General features: G+C 50.8%; 1 protein-coding gene across 5 annotated transcripts; it reads right to left on the bottom strand.

Moving 5' to 3' along the window:
- Nucleotides 1–341: 341 nt before the first annotated feature.
- SELENON (selenoprotein N) lies at nucleotides 342–18,894 on the bottom strand. 5 transcript variants are annotated; one of them, XR_007508552.1, is made up of 13 exons: nucleotides 18,717–18,894; nucleotides 14,146–14,263; nucleotides 13,195–13,325; nucleotides 12,496–12,708; nucleotides 11,521–11,645; nucleotides 10,567–10,704; nucleotides 8,831–8,912; nucleotides 7,676–7,864; nucleotides 6,484–6,589; nucleotides 5,486–5,598; nucleotides 4,686–4,787; nucleotides 2,515–3,488; nucleotides 342–1,429 (listed from the first exon to the last, which is right to left on the bottom strand). XR_007508552.1 is itself a non-coding variant. In XM_049820902.1 (12 exons), the coding sequence occupies exons 1-12, from the start codon at nucleotides 18,822–18,824 to the stop codon at nucleotides 3,318–3,320; spliced, it is 1,596 nt and encodes a 531-aa protein (XP_049676859.1). In that variant the 5' UTR covers nucleotides 18,825–18,894; the 3' UTR covers nucleotides 342–3,317. The 5 variants fall into 5 exon arrangements, 2 of the variants coding, with proteins under 2 accessions (XP_049676859.1, XP_049676860.1); XR_007508553.1 differs by having other exon boundaries at nucleotides 2,784–3,488; XR_007508554.1 differs by having other exon boundaries at nucleotides 2,848–3,488.
- Nucleotides 18,895–20,214: the final 1,320 nt, after the last annotated feature.

The following is a 20,214-nucleotide window of genomic DNA, read 5'->3' as shown; positions in this document are numbered from 1 at the left end:
CTCCCCGGGGCCCCGCCGGTACCTGAGGGACGGCGGTGCAGCAGGGCCCCGCCGCCAGCCCCTCCGCCGCCATTACCCGGAAGCAGAACCCTCCCCCCCGCGTTTCCGCCGCCCGCGCATGCGCCCGGCCCCCCGAGAAGGAGGAGGGGGGCGGCTGTAATGGCGCCGAGGGGCGTAATGGCGGCGGGAGGGTAACAGCGTCGCGGGTCACCCCGCTCCACGCTCACACCGAGCCATTCCCGCCGGCTCCGTCCCACCCAAAGCCGGCCGCGCTGTCCCCCTCCGCTCCAGCCCCCCTTCCCGCCCCGTCCGCCCGGAGGCAAGGAGTGCAAGAGGCCGAGGGTGGTGGGACGGGTTTAACGAGTGCAGCTACAGCCGGGGCCCGAGGGCCCCCTCACGCCAACCGGCACCGAACCGCGCGGGGCTGCTTCTCCCCCAGGACCCTCGCTGAGAAAACATCGGCTCTGGCCCCGTGTGGGTTTCGGACCAGAGCGTCACAAAGCCCAGGAGGTGGGGAAAAGCAGCACCTCCTCCCCCCCAAGAGGTATCACAAACCTATCGGAAAAAAAAAAAACCAACAACTTAGCAAGTTTACAAAGAAGAGACAAAAAGCTTGGCACGTATTAATAAAAGCCTCAGGCAACAGCTTCTGTCCGGAGCCCACCCACGGCAGCAAATGGGCAGCAACAGATCAATTAGGCAGCTTTGCAGTTAATGGGGGAACACAGGTGAGTTCTTCCCCGACCCCCCATATTGCTCCAGCCTGGGGGCAGCTGCTTGGACTCCTTCTGCCACCCTTCGGACTAACCCCGAGCTCGGACAGCCCAGGAGCGCTGCGAGGTGGCTCTGGGCAGAGCTGCGAAAGCCCAGCAGTTCACCAGAGGAAAAAAATACAAGGTATTTTGGGGGATGCCGAAGGCTTCGTGCAAGCCCAGGCTCACCGCAGGCTCAGGCACAGACCCTACTTGTGTGCGGGACTGTTGCAGGCACCATCGCTGCCAGGGAGCTCTGCTTCCACAGGATCAGATGAGCAATGCTGCCCTGTACAACTCCCAACCTCGGCACAGTGTGAGGCCGAGGGGCTCCCCTGGCTCTGCGGAACCGCTGCTGTGCCTGTTTTTCCAAGCCTTGAAAGACAAAAGCAATCCCTGCCTGCCCAGCCACTGCCCTCTCCAGCCCCTTCTGCTGCAAAACCGGTGGGAAGGATAAAGAAATGGAATGAACTCTCCACCCAAGCACAACTGACAGACGCAGCTTGGAAGTCCGAAGCCCCTGACTGAGGGGCTCAGGAAAGGTGCAGCAAAAATACCTCACATGAAGCTTTGTAAAAGCCAGAAGGGCAGATCTACGCTGCAGCTGTGCCTCCCAAGGAGCTGGGGGAGGCAGGTACTCGGTCTCCTCTGCTGCTCTCTGCTCGGACCAAAGTGCCCTGAAGGGACAAGACCAAAGCCGCTCAAAGGGATAAGACCACCGGTGCGACAGGAGCTCGTTCTCAAACGCTGCCTGGAGGCTTTGGCACTTTCTGCAGCGGAAAGCGCTGCCAGATCCAAGCCTGTCATTACTGCAGGCCCCTTGGAGTGCAAGAAAAGTGCAGAGCTAATGCATAGTTATAAAGCCAATACTGAGAAACATCCCAGGGGTAATTAATCTCACTAGAGCAATTAAGTGAAGTTACACTGGTTCAGCCCAGAGGTCTGTCTAAGCTCAGTCTCCAGCCACGGATACAGACAGGAGGGCTGGGGCAGGGTGGGGACAGGGTAATCAGGATGCCTGGGTTCCTCCCAGGCCCTGGAGCCCAGGAATGAAAATACCCCTTACAAAAAAAAAAAAAAAAAAAAAAAAAAAAAAAAAAAAAAAAAGGCTTTTCTCTCTTTTTCTCCCTGTTTGATTTGGTCCAACAAAATTGTGCTTCAGAGAACAGAAAAAGCATCAACAGCCATGGCTGTTTGCAGGCATCTATTGAAGATGCTTTGTCTCCTCACCTATCTACAGGAATATACTTTAAAACCCGTTTCATTTAACCTTTCCTTCTCCAAATTATGCTCAGTCTGTAGCCAGGTACTGGTACAGAGTAGAAGCAACTGCTCAGTGTGGTTACAGATGAGGGACAATGGCGTTCTGTCCTAACAATTTCTTTGGAAAAATCTCCTGAAAATTTCTTTAGTACTGCTGGCTTTTAAAACTGCTCAGTTCTCAACCAGTTAATGCTCTCAGGGCAACACTGAACTTGAAGTTCCCAAAGGGAACTTCGTCGTGGTTCATCATTCAGCGTGACTTGGAAGCTCAAAGCAAACATGGACAGAGCATTTCACCATCTCTGAGGAGACACTGGGAGAACAAAGCTCTCAAAGCCGGGGGGGGGTGGGAGCAGCCCTGGGCTGAATGGGGTGGGGGCACTGCTCACTACCATGTCCTGTAGCCTGGAGTGCACGTACTGCACTGGTAGAGCTTGTGGGGCTCTGACCCCTAATCCCCCCGAGTTAATTCACGCCTGACATCTGAGCTGCACCATACCTCTAATGCCCTGGTCTCCGTTCCTTAATTTCACTGTGTCAACCTCAGCACCTCCCTTAGATGCAAAGAACCTGAATAAGTGAGACAGCTCTCCCGCCCCGTCACACAGGGTGCTGGGAGGAGGCCATTCCAGAGCTCAAGCCTCCAGTTCAAACCTCCTACGTTCATGTCCACACATTACCAGCTACAGTCCCATTATGCATTGCTTGCCACTGCTGTCAATAAATGTCATTGTGAAGAGCTGGCATCCAAGCCACCAGGCAGCTTACAGCTCAGAGCTGCTGCTGGTGTGGAGGTGTGGAGGACACTGGCTACCAGGAGGGAACTTCCCACCTGCGCTGGATTCTGCGCCTTCGCCCACAGGGCACAGGCGCTCACCACGAGTGTTCGGTCGTAATGGCAATGCTGTTCTCCGTGATTCAACACACAGTCCAGTCCTTGAGATCAGGGGTTTCCGGGTGATGCTTGGTACAGCTGTTACGTGAGTTTCACCACAGAGTCTGAACAGGAGCTGGAAAAACACGAGGGTGGGTGGCAAATCAAGGTATATGCACCGAGAATGTTTATAGACTCAAGTATTTTCACTCCTGTAAAAATTTGCCTGAACTCAAAAGGGCAGGTTATGTAAACTGGTATCACTTGAAACTTAGCCTCAAACCAACATCCAGAGCAAAGCCCTGGTCCTGGGACTGTCTACATCTTAACATCAATGTCTGGCATGAAGATGAGGAAGAATTGCTGTAATCAAAATAGATCTCTGAAGTCTTTGGCCATCTCTGTGGGGCATTCAGGTGCCTTTGTTTTTAGGTCTGCAGGTATGGTTTTGCTCTTTGCAGTCCTTCCTTCAGGAACTGGAGGTAAGTTGCAGTTGAAGGGTCTTCAAAATTGGTTGAGAAACTAAAGATGCTGCTCTCAACATCTTCAGGCTTCATAGAAGTAATATCCAGGAAGTAGTTGGCATTGATATGGTGAATCTGGGAAAAAAAAAACAGATGAGGAGACTTTAAGGGCCAGAACAATTCCCCATCCACTGCCTTGGCCTCTGGCCAGGACATAGGTGATAAACTGTAACAACTCTTAAAGAATCTCTAATACTTTGCAAATGCTAATTCAGCATCCAGGATTCAGGTTTGCATTTTACAGTCAGAAAAAGAGGTACGAAAGGCAACAGTCTGTTTCTTCCCCCAAGAGTGCTGACCCCTCACTTAGGTTAAGAAGAAGATGAAGGTGATTTGGGAAAAAACATGCAGGCGTAAAACCTAGCTCTGAGCAAGGGCTGGGGAGATGGCAGCCCGACCACGCTGACCGCTGGGGTGTGTGGTCTCAGCCCAGCTCAGCTGCAAAACCAGCACCTGAGCTTCAAATGCCTCTGTGCTTTCTGCTCCCCCATGGAGGTGGGAAAGGGGGACGTGGCCACTGAACACGGCAACCTCGACAAGCTGAGCCGAAGCCACCACCTGTCCCTCATCTAGAGGGGAGCCACTAAAGAGACAGCAAGGATTCACTGCACGTGTTACTAGCTAATATCTGGCAAGTGTGGGGCACAATCAGATTAGCCCTGGCAGGATCCTCCGCTACAGACAGCCTGGCTGCTGACACACAGCAAAGCACCGCACTGTTAAGTGTCAGGGACTGCTGTCACTCTTCAAACCCAAGGCGGGGGGGCTGTTGGGGAGCAACAGCAGAGCTGAAGCACGTGGACTTGCTAATGGCTGATTTGCTGTGACAAACTTGGGGAATCAAGATAAATGTGCTAGAAGGTGCTGATAAGGAGGGATTTTCTCCAAAGCATGAGCACAAGGGACAATGGGTGCAGGAAACAAGCTACAATGGCTTCCCAAAGCTCACCGACTCCAACCAGGGACAATGAGGAAACACAGGCAGACATTTGGTTCAAGTCTGATTGTTCTCCCCTCCCTCCACCCAGAGCTGCTGTTGTCCTGTCTCTGAATAATAAGACATTTGTTTCAGATTTCTTGGTAGAGCTGCTGTCTGTCTGCTGCAGCATCCATCAGAGCGCAGCACTGTGAGGGACTGCAGCCCCACAAAGGCTCAAGGAGCCAGGGGATGGCTGGGGGAGCACACACTCACTTCAGGGTCTGCAGATGACCCTGAAAAGAGCACATTCTGATGGGAAGAGCCAAGCCCAGCTAAAGAGATAATGAACATACCACTGTGCCATTGGGGAGGCAGATGATCATCTCCACGGGGAAGTTGTATTTCTCCAGGTGCAGGTCAGCCAGCTTGCTGTAGAACTCATTCTCTCTGTTGCTCTGTAAGGAGACCCCAAAGAAACATGCCTGCACACACCGAAACCAGCAGAACAGCGCAGGAAGAGTACACCGAACGCAGGAGAAGGCAGACTGAAAAGCTACTCTGCAGCATGGCAGTAACTGGCTCTGTTCTCACTATCTGCTTTACTGTTCCCTTTCAGTCAGTCTTCTCCTCACTTTTCAGCTGTAGATTTTCTCTCTGAACAATAAAATCACCCCATCACTGGCAGTTCCCAGGCGCACCAACAGCCTGATCCCAGCTTTTCCCAGAGTCTCCAGCTCCACGATTGACCCCAGCTGACAGCACAGGCCCAGAGACAGGCTCCTAAGTGTGGAAAGGTGTGATCAGGAGACTCAGGGTTCAGACAGTATTTGGTTGCTCCCTGGGTTACAGAGAAGTCAGTTTGTTGATGGCACAAATGGCCTTGGGCAGGGCTATCTTGCAGTGAAGCATCTGGTTTAGCTTTTAAAATTGGCACCATGACAGAGTGAAAGGGGTGATGGTGCCATTTTCTTAGCCTGCCTCCATCTGGTGTTTGCTTGGCCCCTGTAATTGCTAGGACATGGAGGGATTGGAACCGAAATCCCCCACTGGCACAGGTGTGATCTCCCTGCTCCTGCTGGCACCCCTGTGCCAAGCACTGTCTGCATTCACTAGCACTGAACACAAAGATGGCAGATGTGGCTGTGACACTCACCTGCAGCTCTTCCAGCTCCTTCACCAATGACCAGCTGCTAATGAAGCTCTCATTCAGCAGGGCGAGGATGGGCGAACTTTCCAGGACGGTTTCCCGGAGAGTTCGCCCCGAACCTGGCATAGGAAGAGAGGCAGACAGTGGTTTGCTGTGTTTCCTGAGCTGACGGTTGCCATGTTTGATGCCACCGTGATGCCAACACTCTAGTTACTGTGGCAGCTGGCTCAGGCTCCCCCCAGCCTGGTCCATTGTCTTATTTCTGCATTGTTGGCAGCTTTCCATAGCTTTTTATTTCCCGTTTGTGCTGCTGGCAGAGAAGACTCACCAGAGCAGACCCCAGCCACTTGCAAGGCAACAGAAGGACCAGGACAAACTTGCCACAGAGACCGACTGGTGTGGTCCATTTAGGAAAGGATCAGGCCCTGTGGACCCACACTGAGTGCCTCTTGCTGTTCATGACGAGCAGAGCCCATACATGCTGAAGAGTTTTTAAGGGCAGCAGGACTAACGATACCTGCCCCTCTCCCACCCATCACTCCTGCCCAATGTGGCATGCAAGTTCTTAGGCATGGGGAGGGAAACAGCTACACATCAGGACAGCCCCAGGCCCACACCATCTGGCCCTGCCTTCTCCTGTGCAGGTGTCAGGGACAAAGCAGAGAGCAGTGTCCCTTTCACCCTGCAGATGCTGCCTCTACCCACACAGACTGAGAGGGGAAGAGAAAGGAGAAAGACGAGACCTGTGCCTCTACCTTGAAAAAGCCACTTGAATTAGTGACTTGGTCTAGGGCTCGTCTCAAATAGATCTGATCCTGCCACTGCGGACCTAAGCCCTGATCAGTAATTGCCCAGTTCCAGCCTTTTTCTGTTCAGCATCTTCAGTGCCGAAACGAGTAACACAATGTTTACCGCTGGCTTGTGAACAGCTCCCCGATCCCCAGCTCTTCTCAGAGCCTGAAGGAGGTACATCATTCTTGCAGCCATGCTGGGAATGTCCTCACCTCAGCAGGACTGGTCATCTAGGGCACCCCACAGCAGGATTGAGTGCACCAGCTTCTTTTCTGCTTTTGCTTTCTCGAAAGCTTGTGTGAAGGGAAGATAGGAGACCTGGAGGCAGAGAGACAGCTTGAGAAATAGACACAGAACAGCCCACCTCAAATACGAGCAGGGTCTGAAGGAACCAGACCTGCCACATCCCAGAGGTGATGCACACACGAGTTTTAATCTGCAGTATATTCTGCAGATTAAAGCAAATGACAACTGTGGTACTTTCCCCAAGGACAACTTCATCTCCCAGTGAGATTGTAGCGAGCCCCTCACACAGCCTGTGGGCTGTTACTGGCACCTGCAGAACCCCACCTTTACACACTGCAGAAAGCCTCTGCACAACTGCGGGCAGGCTGTCAACAAACACACCTCAGCAGCCTGGGAAATCTGGCCTTGAGATATTTATTACAAAACCTCACTGAAATGGTCTAAAAACTGGCTGTGAGGGACCCTGCACAGAGACTGTTCCAATCACTCAAATGAAGGGAACTTTATTAACATCCTGGCAGCTCAAAGGGACATTTGTAAGCTCACACACAAGGAGGCAGCCATTGAAACGTGTCCCTTCAGCCAAGGAAGCAGTGACAGGCAGTAGCCATCTGCTCCACAGGCTACTGGCATGTTAAATAGTTTGGGTCACCCAATGCTATAAATTTGTGTCTCACTGCGGGATGCAGAGGCACAGGCGGATTGTGTGTTTTCTGCTGATAAGGAAAGCTTGGTCCAAAGGTAGCTGAACATTGCAAAAGTAACGCCAGAGGAAAACCATTTGTAAGCAGCGTGATTACCTGCTTCACTCAGAAACTGCGTTGGCAGCTACTGATAAGAGGAAGGAAGGATGAGCCTACATTTACAATACAAGCCTGGGACACATGACTTCTAGGCTTTGCTCCTGCCTGTGCTGCTGTTCAACCCCAAATGGCCTTTCAGAGATGCTGTACTCCCTCATCTGGAAACTGGAAGTCCATCAAGCCACACACAGTGTCTGGGAGGCACATGCTGAGCTGGGAGACCCTCACACTATTCTGAATGCTGACCAGGTTGTGACCTCTGGTTTCTGCTGGTCCTCGAGGTTACTGGACATCTCAGTGAAGATTATCCCCCCCCAAATAAATGTGCCAAGGAAGCGCCCGGCCCCTTCCTCACCTTCTTAAATGGATACATGGCCACTTCCAGCTTCTGGGCTGCCTCTTCCCAGGGGATTTCCTGCTGCCAGGTTATCTCTTCAAACACAAACTGAATGGGCTCCCCTGAGGGATCCCTGCTGTCAATCACATTTCCGTTCTCGTCATGGATCACAGAGGGGATTGAAGGCCCTGTCGATTCCAGCTCCATCTGCAGGAGAACAGGCTGAGTTGGACATTGCAGACACCCCACTCCTGGTTTTTCTGCACTCCAGGACAGGATATAGATGCAAAATAAGACTGTTCGTGTTCTAATGAAGATACAGCTTGATCTATTGTCTCCCGGAGCTGCACTTTATCAGTTGCAGATGTGTTTTATTGGGGAATAGCAGGAAAGCAACTTAATTTCCTTCAGTTATTGTCTGACTGTGTTCGCTAGATTGGAAAGGCATGAGAACTGTTCACTCCATGTTCCCACTTTCCCAGTGGAGATTTTTGACTGTGGGACACCAGATCCTTAAAATCATTGGGACCTGCAGGGCTAGTTTGAAGCTCTTGCTCATATCGCCAGCACAGCCCTTACACAGCCCGCGGCTAGCCACAAGAGGGTGCAAAAGGGAAAGCTGTTCAGGAGCTTCCCTGCAGTTCAGTGTTCTGGTACATCTGATATTATTTTGCAAGGCTCTTTTCCTGACTTTTTGCAATTAAAGAGAAACATGGATCTAGTTTAGGAGAAAATGGGACTGTTAAGTTCAGGCGTTCAAAATCTTGACTTACATTTCCTGTCCCAAGAGCTGGGATTACCACATGCAGTTTCTAAATTCAGACACACTGTTGTACGTACTCCCCTCTGGGCTCAGGGCCGGGGTTCAGCTCCTAATCTTCCCCCTGCCTGTCAGACAACTTTTTAAAAATGGAAAAAGTCGCATGACTCCAAGAGCTTAGGATTCAACCCACACAGAGGGAAAAAATAAAATATTACAAGAACTGGCAACAGGGAGCCACGCTGCTGCAGAGGACACACACAGATCAACAGAGATTATATTATTATATTGAAATGTTCAAGAGAAAGCTCTAAAGAACAGGGATAACTGAGGTTATACAGCTCAGGACCATGGCAGCATAAATCCCTGCCGAGATGCTGCACACATATGGAGGACTGAGAGTGACTACAGACCTGAGGCAGGTAACCGATATCCACTTCCATGTTGCTGCTTTCACTTGCCCCATACAGCCACTCCATATCAACATTCAGAGACCTGCAAAGCGAACACGGTATGTTCAGAGTCATCCAAGGCTAAAGCTGTGTATGGGAAACCCCAAACAAATGAGAACACCCAGTGCTCCTCTTGCAGGGTCAGCACTAAAGCCCAGAGCCTCTGGCTCCTTGGAGATCACCATGTTCCCTGCACAAGACCAGCAACACTAGATCCCTACTGGATCAGGGCCCAGGCACCCACGCAACACTCTGGGCAAATGCGCTCACACCTTTGAGTACTGTCACAGTACAGAAGAGAGAGGTGTCTTTGCTCCTCCCTTCCTTCCCAGCACTTAACTTGCACATTCTGATCCTGCGGAAATCTTAAAAGTGTTTTTTGGAAGCAAAAGGCTTTTGTAAGGAGTTGCTGGCAGAGCCGTAAGTGTCTGCTTGCTGTAACAAATGTGCTGACAGAGCCATAGGGATTGAGTCGCCAGGGTAATGTTATAATAGAATTTTCACTCCAGCCGTCACGGGCAAAGAGATTTGAAGCTTCTTTCCCCTGAAACGCTTCCAGCTGCTTGCCAGAGAGCAGGGATGAGCTAGTGCGAAGCTATGCTCACAAAACCTTAACCTGTGAAACACCAAGCAAAAAATATGTTGAAGCAAAAGCATCAGGCTTTGCTGAACTTCAGTGCTTTAAGCCAGGCACTGGGATTGCCAGGGGCTGCTCTCCACACCCCGTCTGTCTCTCCCCATCCTCCAAGTACCAAGGGACAGCTACTGGTGAGCGAATCATACCCTGAAATGGGTCATGGATCCTCAGCAACTAGTAGGGATGCATTTGCCAGTTTTACAGACAACTGCAGAGCTCAATTCAGTCAGATTTTCCAGGGACTTGGCTGAAAAGTGTGAGCTCATCCATCACAGACAGGTTCTGCAGCTTCCAACAGGTATCTGACATCTGCAAGAGTCCCTGCCACAGCCAGGGACTGCTGGGACAGGTCAAAGGGAGCAGTGCTTGCAGCAGTGCTACAAAGAGGCTGCTGCCTGCCTCTAGGGCAGTATCAGGACAACTTAAATTTCCCATCCCTGTGTGTCTTCCCATGGGCCTGCAGGTACCTCCCTCTAAAGTGGTTTGGCACAGCACAGCTCAGGCTTGGACACTCCGTTGAAGCACATGCCAGTTGCAGCCAGGTTGTGCAAGGACAACTATCCTCAGTCCCATGCTCCATGTTCCCAGCAACCTCTGCCCTGCTTCTCCCATGTCCCTCCTCTGCCCTTGTTCTTCCCTGCCTCTTCCAAGCCAAATGCCCCCCAGCCCTGTTGATAAACGGAGCTATTCCTGAAAAATTGCATCAGAACCCGTTTAGGGAGCAACTGTATCTAGAGAACTGAGGACATGATGACCGTGATGACTGCTGGCAGAGAAGGATGTGTGGGGAAAACAGATAAGCAAACAGCAGAACCAGCCTGCCCAAAGATCAGACTGCAGATCTGCCTTCCCTGCATGGGCCAGGAAGCCCACATACCGCAAAGGACAGAGCTGTTACCGCACTCATACCTTCATTAAAAAAGAGCCCACCAGTCTCCCCCATGCACAGCCACCACTCCTGCACAGGACAGGATCCCAGAGCCCCTGGGTTCCACTGGGCTTCATTTAAAACAATCCTCAAGTCTGTTCAGCACCCAGGAAGAGAGAGAAACAGCTGTACCTGTTGTTAGGGACGAAGAGCTTAAACTCTCGGACATGGGAAGAATCCTTGGAGAGGATGATGTGACCTGTAAACTGGCCTGGGGAAAACCAGAAAGGGAAGTCTGGTGGCTCATTCAGCTGGAATTCAGCATGGATCCTGAAACAAGAAAGGAGCCATCAGCTGCAGCACCAGGAAGACAGAATGGATTATGCATTGCAGATGACAGCAGGGAAGTTATCTCCAGGCACCAGAAATTACGAAGCTGAATTGGGGCTGAGGTTCAGTTCAAAAAGCTTTTCATGTCACACAATGAAGAGGGTAAAAGGTTGGAGCAGATCCCCTGTGTCAGGATCATCTCCAATATTGATGTCTTTTGGAACTGGGCAGTAAGTGTCCATCCAGGAAGGATGAATTACATTATCGTTCCTTGAAACACTGGAACAGACTAAGACCCACTCAGCCACCCTTTCAGCCTGATCAGGCAAATAAAAGCTGCGTGTAACACTTCCAGTAAAACAAAAGAACAATTCCCCAGACTCTCCCCCTTGGAAAGGCACTCCACCCCCATTAACCAAAATCTAACAAATTTCTTGCTAATCAGACTCTCCCCTTTCAGCCAGGGATAGCTCCAAACCAACGGTGGTGGAGGATGGCTGCTGTCCTGCATGTGGGCAACAGTCCCTGCCTCACCAGGGACTCAGTGACACTGGGAGCACGGGTGCCCTCTTTGGGTGTCAGCAAAGCATCACACATGGGCAAGAGCTGGCTATGAACCGCCCTCTTCCCCAAAATGCTTCACCTCCCTCCCAGCCAGGACACGTTGGATCTTGTTTGGGAGTGCGACTGCACATGCAGTGACACGCACGCTCTCTGCCACAGGCTCACAGCAGCCTTCTCCACTTCCCTGAGATATGGAACAAATTCAGAAGTGCCCCCAAGCCCTCCTCTAACACCCCAAACCCATGGCCTTACCTGAATGCTATCGTGTAGTAGAACGTGCTGATGGCTTGGATGCAGGCCACAGCTCCTTGGGGAGCAAAGCGGGTTTTGACAAAGGGGCGTGGGTGGAACATGCTCAAAAGCCTGTGGATTATGATCTAGAGAAGGAATTGTAAGAGAGCAAAAATGAGAACAGTTCCTCTACTGCAGGTCAGCTGCAGCTCCAGAGTAACTCCCTACCAGATCAGGAAGGCAAGAGAACTGCTATGACTTAAAAATTAGCTCAGAGACCTACCTAATCACAAAACAAGGAGATAAAGCAAAAGACTGCTTTTAAAAATAAATCCATCTTCCACGCTTTTTATGGTATTCCCATTGTCTGCAAGTTTCCATCATCCCAGTCAGTTGGAAGTCTGAGTACGGTAAACTGATCTATGAGGCTGCCTCCATCAATACTACTTAAGACTTTGAAAGAGTGGGTATGCAATCAATAAACACACCAGGCTGTGAAGGTGTATCAACTATGTGATCACTAACACCTACCTGGGCACCCTGGGGGAGAGCAATATACACGCCTGCCTTTACAAACTATGTATACACATCGTTTCACTTGTCAATGAAACGCCGACCTCTGGGGTGGCACTCGGCAACTATTCCACAAAGCACGATTATTTCACAGAAGCGCTTTCTGAATAACCCTCTCCCCTACCTGTCCAGGAAAGGCTACCCTAAAAACGCTTAAACAAAGCAAGATGAAGTTACTCAAGTCAGCCTCATCTGGCCATAACAGATGCCCAGAGCTTTTGCCTGCTCTCCATTTACCTCCAATTTAGGAGATGCTGCTCCTGGGTATATGCTGCAGCCTTTTTGCTCCCTTAGAAAGTCCAGGGAGACATAATGCAAAAGCCTTGCCTGCTCTAGGGACTCCTGCGATTCGTCTGGGCTATAAGGCAGAACATTTATACAAACTACCTCTCAGGTATATATAAATTGAGTTTCATATCTCACCTCTTTGCCCTTGGGAGGTGGAGGGTAAAATCTGTTGTTGGAAAGATACCCAGTGAAGATGTTCAATTCACTAGGAATTATCCACCATGGATCCCCAAGATCCAGTTTATTCTTTGGAGGAAGAAAGGCTTTAAACTGTCTGGCAAGCATCACGCTCATAGGGGCTGCTGGGGCAGTCCAATTCCTCAGCCCAGACAGAGCAACATGAGAAATCTGCAAACAAAAGACACTATCAGAGCCTAGACTGGCCTCTTCAAACATGCAGTAATGCTGATGGATGTATGTAAGCTTTGGAGAAGGGAAAAAAAAAAAAATCACATTTCAAATTCTTCCTACCAGCCCAAACACCAAGTAGTTCTGTCAACTTTCAATTAAGTGAGTAATAGGAAATGGGAGAGAGGGGACCATACCACATATCACCACTGCTTTCGGACTTAGCTCCAGGAGAGCCATCTCTAATGTCTGCTTCAAGCTTCCCAGGAAGCGCGTATTAATTGGGGCACAGTGTTGCTGAGTGCACTGAAAACAATGAAATGCTGCAGAAAGCAGTGAGCTTGCTTGTCAAAGCAAATCCCATGGGCTTGAGCAACACCATCTCCCCCTCCTGATACGCTAGCATTTATTCCAGCTGATGTTACCAGCCCATTGGACACGTTTATACCAGAATTTCTGGCCATACACATCCTGCATGACACCTACTCCCAAGAAACCGTCTTTGCTCTTCGTCATCGTTTCCATGACCAAAGGCTGGAATTTAGCCACAATGGACAACGTCTCCCCGCTTGGATCAGGCGTCTCCTCCTCTTCAAATTCTGAGATGGGAGCAACCCCTAGACAAAGGGACAGGAATTTAAGCAGCTGTTTCCCCTCCCTCCCTTTTTAAGCAATTGTGAAGTGATTACACATTTATCCTGGCAAATCCAGGAGCACTGGGAGTTTCCCAGCTGTCCCTACGCTGTATGCAGCGGCAGAACTCAGACCCACCCCAGAGACAAGCTTCAGCTGCATGAATTAAAAGGGAGCCCTCTTTTTAGCGGATGACTTTCTAAACCCCATGGCTCAGTTAAGCCGCCTCATTTCACCTAGGAGGGATCAGAACACATGCTTTAGCCAATTCATTACAGCACAAGCAAACAACTGTCTATTTCGACTGTACTGTAAGCTCTCCTGTATATTATAATCACCATGCTTCTTCCTGCTTGGCACCACCGAGACATTTGCCACGCACTGGTACAGTCTCCAAACATGATCTCTCACAATTGCTATCTGGGAGAGCCTGCTACAGCTGGAGAAGCGTATGAATGAAGTGCTGCGACTCACTAACAGTTTTGGCCTAGCCTGGGCTGAGATGTATTTGTTGCATTCACCGATCCCAAATCCCCTTTAAGCTCTAGACAAAGTAACTTATGTACTTTGCTAGTCCAGCAATGGGATCTTCTGTCTTATAAAAACTCTACTTTGTGAAAGTGATGTCTAGTGCTTAAGCCTTTTCAAAAACACGTAAAGCTTAGCAGCCTCTCCTCATGTAAATAAGACCCAAAACAGCACCCAGAAAAAAATAAAGACACAGATAAAAACTGCTGAGTGCATTATCTTTGGCTTTTGCTCAGCCTGTGCAGAGAGAGCTCCGCAAGGTAGATAGATACCTACCTGTCAGTTTTTCAGCTATTGGCTTGAACTCTTCCGGACTGAGGTACAGATCATTGTTTGTGTCCAGAGAAGAAAACAGAAACAGCCCCTCACTTCCCAAAGACTTCAGGGCCAGCTCCTAGTTTGGGAAGAATAGGCAAGTGAGCTTTCATTCTAGCCTCTTGCAGAAATTCAGTCCAGCCCCTCTCAGCTTCAGAGTTAATTTGCATTCTTTCCAGCACACAAACACAGCCATCAAATCGAAAGATTAACGCCCCTTGGCAGGATTTTGTGCTATTTACAACCGGGATCCGTGTCCAGGAACTGTTGGCATGAGCATATTAAAACTACATCTGGCTGAGTAATTCAAACTGAATCATTTGCTCTGAGTCGGCCTCAAAGTCTTTCGTCAGAAAAATTTCCAACTTTTTCCAGATAGTTAGTCCTAAACCTGCAGATATTCAGGGCACCTGGAGATTGTGATTTCTGTAATTAACTGATGCGCAGTGAAACAAAGGCTGTCAAATACATGACTATCCACATTGCAAAAACACAAAGGAAATGAACTGAGCCCTTGTAACTCTGCAGAAAGCAACTTAACTTACACCCGTGCTGAGATCCACGCCAGCATTGCTGTACACAACTGCCCTGCTTTGGTCAGGATCCCCTCCAGGTCTCTAGCCTCAGGACTGGATGGAGCATTTCAGATCTTTGCTCCGCAGGGAGCACTGCCTGCTCATTCGGCCATACATCGGGGAGCCACAAATCCCATGGTCTTCTCCAGAAACTTCTGCAAGATCCCAGCCACGCTGAGCCTCAGTTTCTCCCTCTGCAAAGCCCACGCAGAGATCATCCAGTGGAAAACACTACTGAAACACAATGTCTCCCTTGGAGCAGCCTCAGAAAGGCTCTAGATTCTTCTAGTCATTTCCACTCCACAGCACTTGGCAATGAAAGGAAAGGAACAACTTGCAGGCACAACAAGAGAGCTCCACATTGGTGTGAGAGGAAGAGAGACGTAGCAAGTCAGACAAGCCACATCACTGCCAGCCAGCCTGCAGCACATCCCCTGTGACCCATCATTTGGGGCAGCTTCCCCTGCCACCCCCCGTAAAAGCTTAAAGCTGCAAGGATAAATACTCTGTATTCTGCTGTTTAACCGTGTTTATTCTCTATTGCCTGCAGCACCATTACCATCCCCAGAGCTCCTGAACTAGTTTATTTTCCATCTGTTGCCTGCCAGCCTGAAGCAGCACTAATGCAGCCTGGAAGGCTTTGCTCCTGTCAACTGCAGCAACAAAAGCACTTAAGAGCCTTCCAGGGCAGTTTTAGGACTGAAGCAGACAAAAATAAAGACCCTGGAATACAAACCAGAGATCTGGACGCAGACATGGCTGAGGAAAGACAAGGAAGGGAGCATGCAGAAACTACACAGCTGAAAGATGGAATGAAGGAACAAGATAGTTATTTATCTACACACAGGAATAATCCACTCTGGAGTGTCCACGTTCCTGGGGCCAAAACTGTGCCTCTGCTCCCCAAATGAATGGGGATGCACATCCTTGGCCCTGTAAATAGATAACAACATTTTCCTGAGCAACTGCCCTGTTCCCTGACAGCCATGTGCCAGGGTCATGTCATGAAGCCTGGCCCAAGGCTTCAGTACCCCTCTCGGCTCTAGATCTTGCTTGTGCATGGCACGTAATGCATTAACCTCGTAAGGGCCCCTGTGATCGCTCACTGTCTGGGAGACGGCTCATGACGCAGGGAAGTGTGCCGGGAAGCGCACGATGGCCTCCCCCTCTGCTGAGGAAGCTGTCCTGGATGCGTACTGAGCTCTGAAGAGATGGTCCATTTCCTAGTCCTCTCCACAGAGCATCAGCGATTCCCTGCTGATGAATCTTTTAGAGTCTCTCTTCTTTCTGCACTTCACAGACATGGACCTCAAGGGATGGGAGGCAAATGAGCGACAAAGTTTTTAGTTGGTTAGACTGTCTGCTGCTTAGTATTAGGAAAAAGTCGTGATCATTTATTTACTTAACAGGGCTGAAGGCAGAAAGGGAACCAGTTGTACCCCACACATACAGAAGAACACCTCTGACTGCATCTAAGACAGGAGAACATGAAGGGGGGAATACAGGTGCCTGGTGTTGGACATTAGCATCCAAAAATCAATCTACAGACAAGAATTGAGAGCACGCTCCCATCCCCTCAGCCTGCACTTTCACATAGGTCAAGCAATAAAAAACCATCAGCTGCAGAACCATCAGATAATTATTCCTACAACCGCAATTGGCCAGAGATGTGGTAGCTTTGTGGTCAGGCAATTTACGTGCATGCACACACATCTCACACGCGTGCCAGCAGCCGGCTCAATGCAGCCTCCCTGCTGGTAGGTTTGGTACTGGGCTCCTGCCTCCTCCAGACAACGCTGCCCTCCCCACTGCAGGTTAAAACAGCCACTTCTCCAGCAAAGGCGTGCTCCAGGCAGTACTGGCACAGCGCATCAGTTCTGCACAACCCTGCAGGACAGATCGCTCCCTCTAGAAACATTCATTTCTACGCTCAGAAAGCACGGCAACTCAGCAGCAGCATCACGCGAGCCCCTATGCACAGCCTCGCCACTGGGACCCCAGGGACCCACCCAGCTGGAGATAAGACCCCAGCCATGGAGGAACAAAGACTTCTGCAGAGCACGCACCCATCTTGCTGTACTCAGTCAAAAGGGATGATAAAAATTATGTTTAAGAGGGGAGAGAGATGTCAGGGCTTTGCCCTTTGCTTCCCGATAACATTCATGTTAAAGAAAGCTCTCCAGAGCTTGTGTTTTTTTTCTTTTTTCTTTCTAATCTGGGATTAAAAGAAATAAAGTTTCCCTGTTTGTGCCAGAGCAGTAAGACTGAGCTTTTTCAGTCTTTTTGTAGAGGAAGAGAGTTGTGGTTTTCACAAAGAGTTTTCTTCTCCCACCTGCTTGTGGGTTGTTTAGCTAAATAAACATTTCCATAGAAAGAGACAAGACATATGTTTTAAGCAAGATGAAGGAAAAATAAAAACCTTGGGCTGTTCACATTTTGTTCTCCTCTCCAGCAATGCCCAGTCACAGCCGTCTGCCTGTCCTATGGGAAACACAAAACCTCCACAAGACCTGGCTTTTCGTCAAGCAGGGCTGAGGTCCTCTCAACCAGCCTGTGAAGGACTGCCCTGACCCTTCTGCCCCTGTCAGAGGAATTCTTCTAATTAACTGGTTTGAGCCATTCTCCCCTTTTTGCAATGCAAGAAGAGACAAATAAAAGAGGCATCATTTAAAAACACTTTTCTTTTTACCATAGAAATATCAAGAACAAGACGTCTGCTCTTTCCCGTGAACCTTTTTAGATGTTCAAGGATGCACGCCCAAGTGAAGAGCCAGGGGAGTATGATCTTTAACAAAGGCATGCTTTCTCCAAAGCATGCAGCAGCCATTTGAATTATACAGATTACAGTCAAAACCAATGTCAATTAGCCTAATTTAAAAAAAAAAACAAACAAACACAACAAAGCCCCTAAAAAGCCTTCCCGTTTTTCAGCTCACATCCTCCACTCCTGTGCTGCTTCTACAGTCAGGGCACACAAGACCTGCATTTCTAGTATGAAAAAAATCACAAACATCTGAGAGTTTGGGGCCTTTTTTATTACAGGGAACAAAGCAGGAAGGAAAGACACCTTCAGAGGCCATGTCGAGAGGAGGAGCGAAGCGTTATGCCGAGAGCAGGGCCAGGTCTGGTGCTCCTGCTCTTCCTCCTTCTTCTGGCGGGGGCAGCTAGCCTCAAACGCACGGCCACTGCCGGCGCCTGGTGGTCACCACAGCTCTGTGATTGTGGTGGCCACCACAATCCCTGTGGCCACCTCAAGCCTGGTGTCCGCCACAGCTCTACAAAACCTCAGCCTGGCAGTGGCCACCTCAAGCCCATAGCCACTTCTGTGTGGTGAGTACCACAGCTCAATGGTCACCTCAGCCTGGCGATGGCCACCTCAAGCTCCACAGCTGCTGATACCTGTTTGTCCCCACAGCCTAGCAGCGGCTGCCACGGCTTCACGGTCACCACAGCCCAGCGGTAGCCACCTCAACTCCGGCAGCCACCTCAAGACTGCAGCCACCTCAAGACTGCAGCCACCAACGCGCCCTGGCCACCACAACCCCATGGCAACCACCACACCTCAGCCTGGTGATGGCTCCCTCAACCCCTGTGGCCACCTCAACCCAGCGGCCACTGATGCCTGGCGGTCACCTCAGCCCGGTGGCAGCTACCTCAGCCCCTGTGGCCACCTCAATCCCAGCGGCCACCTCAAGCCTGGCCACAGCCACCTCAGTCCCAGTGCCCACCTATGTGCGGGGGTCCCCTCAGCCCAGCAGCGGCCATCTCAACCCCCGGTGGCCACCTCAACGCCCGCGTTCCCCTCAGCCCCGCGCCTCCCCCCCCCATCCCCACGACGGCGGCGCGATCGGGTCCGCCCGCCATTTCATCCCTCCCTCCGTGAGGGGCAGCGCGGCCTCAGGACCGCCTCCCCCCCCCCCCCTTCTTTTCCCCGCCACCTCTCACCCTTCCCGTTACCTGCTGCCGCGTTGCCTCAGCGTCCCGGTAGTATTTAACGGCGACAAACGCTGCCAAAGCGGCCAGGGCCAAAGCCAAGCGCGGAGGGGCCGCGCCGGGACCCGCCATACCCGTCTCCTTCAGCGCCGCCGCGCCGCCATGGCCGTCGCCGGCCGGGGGAGGCGTCAGGCGGGCAGCGCCCGGCGAGGAGGGGCCGGGGCCGGGCGGGGGCCGGAGTCCTCCCCGCGGGGCCCGGAGGGAGGGAGAGGGGCCGGACGGGGGCCGGAGGCCCCCGTCCGGCCCCTCCCCCCCCCCTCCGGGCCCTGGAGAGACCTTTATGCAGTCCGGAAGAAATCCCACTTTTTGGCCTTAAATTTATCCACTGCGAGGACCGTTGGAGGAAATTAATCACCCTTCTCTTCAGCAATCTCATTGCTTTCCATGGTTTTTTGCTTTTAATTATCGATGGGGGAGTGGCGCGTCCTCCTCCCCCCGGATTTCCAAAGTGGTCTTTGGCCCTCAATTCAGTGTTTCCCCAAAGGAGCTGTATCCTGCTTTTCTACTTGGTTTCAGCTCACCAGAATGGATTTTTTTTTTTAAAAAAAACATATTAGCGGTTTCACTTGCAGGGGTTTAGGCCCCAGGATTGCAGGCATGGCAATGACTTTGCAGCCACGAGGCAATGGTGCTCGCCCGCAGCCATCACTGAGTCTCCACCTCCTCTACCACATCATGATCCCCAAATTTGGAGTCGTTGCTACCGCCACCCCACATTTTGAGTCGTTTCTATGATCCTTTAGGACACCCCAAACTTTTCCACCCTCCCTGTGTTCTTTGTGCCCTTCAGGTTCTTCTGCATGGTTGTCACATTGCTCCTTAGCAGTGGCTTGGCCAAGAGATATATATTTAGTCATTTTAATCTTTCCTCATAAATCAGTCTCCTGCTCCTCCTTACATGCAATCCTGCACTGCCACTGAAATCCCCTGATTGCTGGGGAAGATTTAGTACCATTTTCTGCTGCTGCAGGGCTAACAGCACAGAATGTTTGATCTCTCTAAGGGCAGCAGGAAGCGTTAGCATTTAATCCTTTGAAGCTTTTGCTGTTTCCTAAGCCTGCCTAATCATTTTTGTTTTAGGTTTAAGAGCGTTTTGGTTGGAGATGAGGAGAGCATGTCCAAGCCATTAAGAGAGTAGTGGCAGCTGCATCAAGGAGGGAAGAAGAGGCTGGTAATCCTGGGCAGGGCAGGAGCAGAGTGCGTGGAGTTTTGAGCGATTCCCGGGACAAGATAAAAAAAATCACACCGTGCATTTTCTTGCAGACCAAGCAAGCAAGACTGGAGGGAGCAGGACTCAGGCAGTGAAGGGGAGGCACAGCCTTCTCCCTGGGACTTGGGCACTGTTCCTCTCTCTGCCATAGATCTCCACATAGCCCTTGACGTTTCTTTTGCAGTGAGGATGCAAGCTTGGGCACCACAGTGGACCAGACTGGGTAGCCCAGCAACAGAATAAACACTGGGT

This window comes from Accipiter gentilis, chromosome 17 (genome assembly GCF_929443795.1).
Source record: "Accipiter gentilis chromosome 17, bAccGen1.1, whole genome shotgun sequence".
NCBI classification, from domain to species: Eukaryota; Metazoa; Chordata; class Aves; order Accipitriformes; family Accipitridae; genus Astur; species Astur gentilis.
Note: the sequence above shows the minus strand (reverse complement) of the source record. Positions and strands in the feature narration are given on the sequence as shown.